General features: G+C 37.5%; 1 protein-coding gene across 1 annotated transcript in view; it reads right to left on the bottom strand.

Annotated features, from left to right (window-relative positions):
• Positions 1 to 5,533: 5,533 nt before the first annotated feature.
• The window catches only part of MTMR7 (myotubularin related protein 7), a gene marked incomplete at both ends in the record, with an annotated part of 46,285 nt that continues 42,855 nt past the window's right edge, over positions 5,534 to 8,963 (bottom strand). Inside the window, 3 exons of the mRNA XM_081999154.1 lie at positions 5,534 to 5,893; positions 6,361 to 6,487; positions 8,328 to 8,468. Coding sequence (XP_081855280.1) covers positions 5,534 to 5,893; positions 6,361 to 6,487; positions 8,328 to 8,468 — 628 coding nt within the window. The remainder of the gene's footprint in view (positions 5,894 to 6,360; positions 6,488 to 8,327; positions 8,469 to 8,963) is intronic.

Here is an 8,963-nt window from a genome sequence, read left to right as displayed (position 1 = left end):
AGCTAGGGAGGAATGGCCAGCCTGTTTCAGGCCCTTAAGCCAACGTGGTGCTGGATTGTTTGGGGTTTTTTTTATTTTCTTTTAGTCCTACACTGGTTGTGCCAATGCAAACATTTTTCCTTATAGGTAATCTTACTTTCACCAGGAGGCTTAGTGGAACACTGATAACGCTGTCAGAGTTAGGTTTTTTTGGCTTCTTGCATGCTGGTAGTTCACTGTTAAGCGCATTCCTTACCTTATTTTATTTTGTTGAAAGGTGGTGTGTAGGTGTAAATCCAGCTTTAAACAATTCCCTATGAAGTGTGAGAGAATGGCAGCTGCTGTTACATGCATATTCTAAAATCTTAATTGGGAGTAATAGGCTGCATTCAGTGACTTGTTTCCAGAGAGCCTTGCACTTTCATGCTGAGGTGTTCTGCCAAGTGGAAAAGTGAAATAAATGAGCAAGAAATGCAAGACTAAGGAGGTGGCTTGTCTCTGGTGTTGCAGTAGCTTGGGGTGGGGTTGAAGGTGCATTCTGTATTGTAACCACTAATTGAGTCTGGGTTTTGCCTAATTTTAACATCTGATCTTACTGCTAAATGTTTTTTTCTAGCTGAGTTTGGGCCTTTTGTTCCTGTCAGTCAAGTGACTACTTAAATCCAGAACTGAATTGTCCATATAGCAATTGTAACTGATGCTATTGCAGACCAGAGAAATTTTAAAATGTAAGTCTGAAATCAAGTAGGTTTCATTTACGGGTGATGTTATATACAACTGGTGTTAGTGGTACATTCTGCTGGGGCTTATAGAAGAAAGTTTTCCTAGATTTCATAGTGTGTCTATCTGACACGCTAACCTCTCTGAAAGATAGCTGTATGTACCTGACAGTGCCTGTGCTAGCCACCATTACAAGCAAGAGACTTTAATTAAGTTAGTTCTAAGCAATATCTAATGATTGACTATAGTTCTTCTGTTTGCTCTGTACATACTCCTGCAGCTTTGCCACTTTGGACCTTGACCAGAAGTTAGGAATCTTTAGTCTTGTTTCTGTCCAAGTTCTTACTACTCCCTTCAAAGACTAGAATATTCCCTTCAAAGACAAGGATAAATCTTTCTAAAGGAGAGATTTAAGAGACCTTCAGGTAAAACTGAATTAAAACTCTGGCAACAAAGTTAAGTCAAGTCAATTATCACAGCCTTATTGTGTATATAATTCTGAACAGTAAATACTGTAATGTGTTAAACTTAAAAATAAAGGCTTTGGGATTCATACTATATCTTGTAATTGTCTAACTTACAGAAAGAGATGGGCATTGCAGGATTTGTTGGGTGGATAGAGAATTGTGTTGGAAACGTGCAGTAAGCTACACAAGGACAAACTTTTAATTTTGTGTGTAGTGATCTAAGCTTTTTCTGTTTAACCCTTTCAACAGCAGTAATTCCTGGACACACCTTCAATGAAATGGGCTTTGAAAACCCATATTGCATCTCTGGCTACTGCTTTTGTATTTGACCAGAATGAGGCATTTACCTGTAGAGATCAAATTTATATGTAGTAATAAGCTACAAAGAAAGCTTGTACATCAATAATAAGGGAATACCTTAACATAAAGGACTATGTTCTTTTAGTCTTTGGAAACAGGATAAATTAATCTGAATAACCTTGGCAACCAGCAGACTTCAAAATGAGTCCTTGCCTGTATTTAGTCATGATTCTGGTGATCCTGTAAGGTTTTATTAGCTTCCTTCCAGAACAATTTATATTAAAAGTTCACTAAATTTTATTTTAAGATTTAACATGATTTGATTTGCTGGCTCCAGATGTTTTACTGGCAATCTAAATAATAGAATCAAGTTGAGTGCTTATTTTACCTTTCCTTCTCATTGCCCCATTCTGGCAACGTTTCTGGCCTCTCTGAATTTGGGCTTTGCTGTACTCTTGGCCCTATGTCTTTGGCAGATTTTTTCACTGGTCTTAATACTGTGATAAGTTGACCTACTTTTAACTTACCCCACCACATGTTCCTCCCTTCCCAAATGAATTGTCAGTGACTTACCTGCCCTTGGAGGATTTTTCAGTGTTTACCTGTCTCTGCACTGCAGTGTAAGGGGGACCAGCCAACCTAAAAGCTACGCTCAACCTTCAGCCTACACACAGAAGCAGCCCATTGCTTCGACTATGATGTTTGTGATAAACTTGAGGACTCTGTGTGCAGGTCAGGGCAGTGTCCACATAAAAGCATCAGGTTAGCTGGCCAACAGTGACAAAATGCTGATCTTCATGGCAAAGGCAACCTCCTTGTTCTTGCTGGGTTTTAATTGTTACTAGTTTCTATCAAACATCTTTCATGCTATGTAAACTGAGGCTCTGGCTTGCCCCTGTCTTCAAGCAATGTGGTTCCCTGCCTCACTGCTTTGCTCTTACAAAGAGCTTTCCTTCGCTGCCTTCCTCCTTTTAGTTATTCTTTTCTTTTTCTCCTTTTAATGATGTCTGAGTTGTGCCTTCCAACTTTTAAATTTTATTTATCAGCTTTTCAGAATCCCTACTTCCAAAGGTTTACCACCTTTGTGTATGTCTTATATAGAGCTGCCAGTAAAAGCAGCTAGTGAATATGTTTTCTTTCTGTTCTTTAGACGTGATCTTTTGCAAAGAAAACTTCAGCTGTTTGATCCCATTACCTTCAGTGTCCTTTAGATGCACATTTTCACACTAAAGAACAACCTGAACCCAGTGAGACTAAAATGACACCACAGACATCTATAATGCTCTTGTAATCCTCTCTTTCCAGCAGTTTGTTATGTTCTTGTGTATCCTATTTCAAATTACAGTGGGATCATGCCAAATTTGCAAGGATTTGCAGCAGAAGGAAGATCTCCACAAGGCTACAAGAAATTATTGTAGTTCATAATGTGGTTTTCTCATCATTTTTGTTTCATATCTCCTAAAAAAAAATATATATGAAGGGGTGTAACAGACTCCCACTAACTCAATTGACAGGAGCCTCAGTTTTCTTAGTTGTCAGTTGTAGATTCCTCCACAGCTTAATGTGATTCATTAAGTATTGGATTCAAGTATTAAAAGTAGGGAAGATACAAAAACACCTTCATCTTGGTGACAAAGTGCCTCTTGAGTGAATGAGGATCTACATTACAAAAACTGGGAAAGCAAACCTTGGTTTCATTCGCTGGTGTGAAATAACATAGCACTAAATGACCTAAGTGTTTATTTGAAAGTGTTTCTCAGCATGCTAATAATGCCACAAATACATGTGTTACAATGAAAACAGTAGTAGCTAATGCAAAATTCCAAAGACTGAAAGAGGGCTGCTAAGTAAAGGCTTAATATAAAAAGTTAATTTGTTAATATTTTAGTTGTAAAGCTACTTACAAGGAGTTGCGTAAGGGATATGAAGACAGTGCTTTGAATTTGCATATATTCCCATTCTACATTTATTTCTAGGCATGTCTAATAGGACACAACACCATCATACACAATTCTACATTTTAAAGATGTGCAATAATACTGCCTATTCTCAAAGTCATTTTTAGGCAGAATATTTCTGTGGTTTGTTTTCACTGCTGACTTTGAGGCATGCTTATTTACTTTGAGAAAACCCGTTCAAAACCTCCTTTAATACCATAAATTTTACAGGCTATGTTCAAAATATGAAACATTTTTAAAAGTGCAATTAAAATCAGGGCTTTCACTTACTAAAATTCATAAAGATTAAAAAACAGAAGGCTAGATTCTCAACAGAGTATAAATTATCATAGCTGTAGCTGTATTTATTTCGATCGAGCTAGAGTGATTTATCAAATTGAGGATCTGGCCTTTCCAATATAACATTAAGGTAAATCTTGCTGTTAGGAATTGAATTATTTGTTCAAAGACAGCAGCTCCCTTAAGAGAATAATACTGAAGTTTACCTACTCATTTTTAACAACATAAATTCATAGAACAGAATGAAAAGCCATTGCATAAAAGCAGACTGAATAATAAAATCTAAAGCTTCTACATTGAGGTATATTTATATAATTTAATTCTGCCTGCAAGTCTGTACTTGAAGGAGTAGTATGAAATGCAATCAAAGTAAACTTAGATTACTACCACTTTGCTTTACTAGAGTTCAGTACCGCATTGTCTCCAAGCAGGTAAGAGCAGCCATATGAATTATGAAATATTTTAACTGCTTGCTTTAATTGAAAAAATCGAACAAACAAACAAAAAACTTGGAAGAATTACATCCTGATATGGAAGCCTTTTTTAGTGAGTTTCAAAACATCCCAAATTTTAAACATTTTTTCAGTGGTTTATTTCTGTACCTATGATTATGAAAGCTAATACTCCTACTCTTTAAAAACTATGAAAATTCTTAATTCAAACAAGATTAAACCTTCTGTTGTGGTGAATCAGTCTTTTTCTTAAATTAGCACTGCCATGCTCTGTTCAGGTTGGCAAATACTGAAAGGGGAATTTTGTGTGGGGATGAAAATCCCCATGGTTGTGGTTAGTTTATTTCTAATAAAATATGGCAGAAATATTCTTTATACGGGCTTAACCTTCCTTTAATTCTGAATTTGGGAGTGATGCTTTCATAAGTGTTTTTTATAAGTGATTTTGGATTCCCTATGTGCTATATATGTATTTCACTCCCACTGAAATAAAACACTGACAAGTAGGAATCAAAATAGGCTGGAGAATTTGGGGGTTTATTACCTTTAAAATTTTACCTTTATATCTTGGGTAGGCGGTTTGGAACAAAGGTAAGATATAAATAATCAAACTTGAGAACAAAACATAAAGAGGCTAGAGTGGACTGCGTAACGTACCTTTCGTTACAAGGGGATGCTTTGCCACAAAGGCTGCGTAAGTATTGTATTCCTTGAGTTTTGCTCACAGAAGCTACTGGTTGGGAGTTGAGTACAAACAGGGTGCGTTGCTTACTAAAGGATATTTCTGCAGGATCAAAGCTTCATTTGTCCGCTAAGCAAGCATGTCCAGTTCATTTTACTTTGCCTTAAAAGATTCTAGTAGGAAAATGTGCAAAATAATTGTTGGAATTCAAAATTTAACATTTCCCATGAAAAAAAAAGTGCAGAATATACACAATATGTCTGAAGGCAAAAGAGCTCCACAAAAGTAAGTTTTGACTGACTCACCAGTAAGGCTAACACTAATGAATCTTCAACCTTGTCCCTATGTGTAAGAGAGTACTTTGGAATTTCACATCTTTGGAGAAGAACTATTGTGTTGTACAATAAATAATTATGGAAATGTACAAAGTAAGGAATAATTATGTACAGCATTGATAAAACAAACACCACATTGGCTTAGCTAAATATAACAGCAGATACTACTTTTCTGTAGCGTTATGTCTTAGAATAATGGCTTGTTCTGCTTAGATCTTTACTTACACAATTGCACAGTTCCCTTTCTTTGGATTATTTCTTTAGGCCACAGACCACTCCCACTCTTCATCTGTTGAAAAGATGGCGTTCTGGACTGTGGAAGACTCAACTTCATCCGGATCCTTGCTGTTGTGAAGGTATTTCAGACTGCCAGAAATACAGCCTCATCTGAATCCTTGCCACTGTCTTCACTAGGCAAGCAGCCACCCCCACTTGGGGACCTACAGTTTAAGTCCTCCACACCAGACTCCTGATCGCTGTTAGCTGAGAGGTCAGGATCAGAGCTTTTCAGGTTGTCCTGTGTCAAAATCAGGGCTGAATCTTCTTCATCCCCTTGTGAAGGGCTCCGGGATGGGAATGATTTCAGATCGTTGCTATACTCCTGGGGAGTGTTAGCTAAGCTGTTGTTGGAAGTAGAAAGCCCCAACTGTTTGCTTCGGTCTTGTTGGTTACTCTTGACTTTATTATCATTTGATTGTGATTTCTGAAGATTCGCCAATCTCTGAAATAAAAGGAAACCATGTATATTACAGGGACACATTTAGGGCCCAGTAATCCTCTTACGTGTCTTTGCATTTGAAAAAAAAAAAAAAGAAACTAAGTTCAGAGCCCAACCCCATTGGCACCCTTTAAAACCCTGTTTGCATTTAGGGAGTATGAGAAGTGCACAATTTATCACAAACCAATGCTGAATTACAGCATCCTTCTAAGTTACAGAAGGATCTAAAATTTCTTTCAGGAGTTGTACTTGTGCACCAACACAGGTGAAATTTTATCCCTAAAGAAAAGAAGTCCACTGTTCTGTCTTAAATGCAAAACATTCACAGTAATTTATGTGAGAACAAAGATGACAGCTGAACGTCCTCATGCCAGAAAAGGATGTAGTGTGTAGGGGACTCCGCAGCGTACAGAGTTTGGTTTCATTTACCATCCAGTAAGTCTGGGGCATCAAGATCAAGTGTTTATTACCTCTCCTAAGACCTCCAACTCTTCTTCCAGCTGCTGAGTTTCTTCCTTCACTGCCATCAGATAATCAGTAACTGACTGTCGAGGATGCAGCCCCTTTTCAAAGCGGTTGTACATACCGCTCCAGAACCTGGAATTGACGGGAGGGTCAGCAGTTCTCTCATTTGGTGAGGTGGCCTCAGAAGACTTAAATACACACTTTTTTTTCTCAGACACATGTCGTAAATGATCCGTCTATGGATTATTCATCATCGGAGTGCATACATATAGGTTCATTGAATATTTTGTAGGATTTATGGTTCATTTGCATTGGCTGTGTCCTGAAGATGCAACTCTGTGGACATACACAGCTTGAACCAATTCTGATAATGCAATAAAAAGGTGAATGTACCTTTGACTTAGAGTACATGGCTGAGGGTGGTTCACCGAACACAAAGTTTTGCTGTATTATTTTCTTGTTCTACACTATGAGCTTTAGAGCAATGGTACCTATAAAACAGCCAAGGTTAAAGACAGTTTTTCATAACTCTAGTTCTCAAATGTTGTTTAACTTCCCATGAAGTCAACTTTGAAATTCTATATGCCTGGTTTTGGCTGGGGCTGCAGGAGTGGTGTGAGGTGCAGCTAGTTAACAGAGTTTTTTCCCCTGCAAAGAGGAGTTAAAAATCAGGAATAAAACCCAGTAAAATTTAAACTGACATTTTAAACGGGCCTTTGGAAATGGAGTCAAGCGTATACATTGGCAAGTTCTTCTCCTGTTCTATGGAATTATTTGAAAAACCCTTAGTTAAACAGCAGAGTTGATTTTTCATTTTCAGGAGGGAAGGACTCGACCTGTACGTCCGCAGCTTACTCTAGCACTCCTCCTGTCTTCTGTCTTCCTGGCAATACATGGCCACAGCCAGACCTTGAGTATGTAACTAGTTCACCAGACAGGTTAAGCAGCCAACAGACCTGACCTCAGCTCCAGCTGTCCATGCCCGTGCATGCTCCTTGGTGGTTATTATTCCTACCCCAACAGTATACTATTTAAGTCACATTGCCCCTTAAGTTTATCATCTGATAGCTCGTGCATGGAAATCCCTATGCACCCAAGTAATTCCATTAAAATCAACAGGATTAATCATCCGATGAAGGATCTGCAGTATCAGTACTTATTTTATAAATCCCACTATCCTAAAGAATACGATTAATGACTATTTTTAAGTTGTTTTAAAGTGGATGTGACCTGTAATAGTAGACATGAAAGACTCAATTTCTGTCATTTAGGATGTTTATTGGCTTTTTAACAGTTGCTTTTACTTGCAACTGGAAAACAAACTGATCAGTTTTACTTAAATCACAGTTTTCATTAATTTCTATTCAAGTTCTCCTTAAGTTTGTTAAGATTAATGGCACAATTAATTATTCAAGTCAATAGTAAAATTTCTAAAATTATGCTATTTTGTTACATTTTGAAAAAAAAAATCAGGTAAAACTTATTGTGTATACTTTGAGGTATAACAACAACATGGAGAAAGTCTGCTTTTTGTTTTACTAAAAGCTTGTTTTAGCAATGAAACTATATGATTTCTTGAAATGTCCCTTTTTATTTTTGACACCAATTGATCCAAATAAATGTCATAAAATCTTGGAATGAAAAAACTTTAAGCAACTTTAAATTTTGAAACCACAGGCAAGAACAGAACTGAAAGAGACATTTGTCAGTGGAAGAAGTGAGTAACCATGAAATTAGGACACACAACTATCAATATAGCTTTAATCTTAAGCTTCTTTTCAGACTAATACTCCATTGTGGAATTGTGCAGAGGTGTTGGCTGACTATGAGTGCACAGGGAACAAACACATTGCATCTGAATTTACTCTCTATAAGCTACCTTATAAGGAACCTTATGGAACTTTAAATACAAAGGCACTCTGTTCTGTACTAATATATCCTATAATTGTGAATAGCAAGTGATACTACCTACTTGTACAAGAAGTTGCATGGAGCCATCTGTGGGTGCAGGGTCCTTTGGGTTTGACTGTGGTCTGATCTGTACAAAGGATTCAGGTAATCAGCACGATTTTTCCATAAGTGAGCCCACAATGAATATGTTCGTTCTTGTATTCTGGAAAAAAAAAAAATACATAAAGTCTTTACTACAATTCAGGTATAGCTAAAGCTTAGATGTGACATTCTAATACTCTGTAGTACTCGTTTACAATCAGCTTTATATTTCCTTAACAGAATTGGACTTAGTTATAAACATAGAAAAGCAGAGACCCATATTCATTTGTTGGTCACTAAAGGCAAAATCCAATCCATGTCCCATAAAGCTAGAGCAGCTGGAGAGAGAAAGTGAAGAGATGGGTTCCTTTGCAAGGTGGAGAGGATCACTTCCATAAAACTAGTTTTCAGACTGATCTCTACACCAAGGAGATCCCCACATTTAGAAGCACTCCTACACCACTGAGCTGCACTTTCTCATGCAGTTATGTGTTGGGATATGATGGCTTGTGAAGGTTTTGACTTTAAAAGCTCTGCACTTGGGCAGTGAAAAGGACCGAATGGCAGCAGAAAGCAGTAACTCCCGCCTTCCTCTCATCGCTACCGCTGACACGAT

The sequence above is a fragment of the Phaethon aethereus genome, assembly GCF_964289735.1.
Source record: "Phaethon aethereus genome assembly, chromosome: 4".
Classification (NCBI taxonomy): Eukaryota; Metazoa; Chordata; class Aves; order Phaethontiformes; family Phaethontidae; genus Phaethon; species Phaethon aethereus.
Note: the sequence above shows the minus strand (reverse complement) of the source record. Positions and strands in the feature narration are given on the sequence as shown.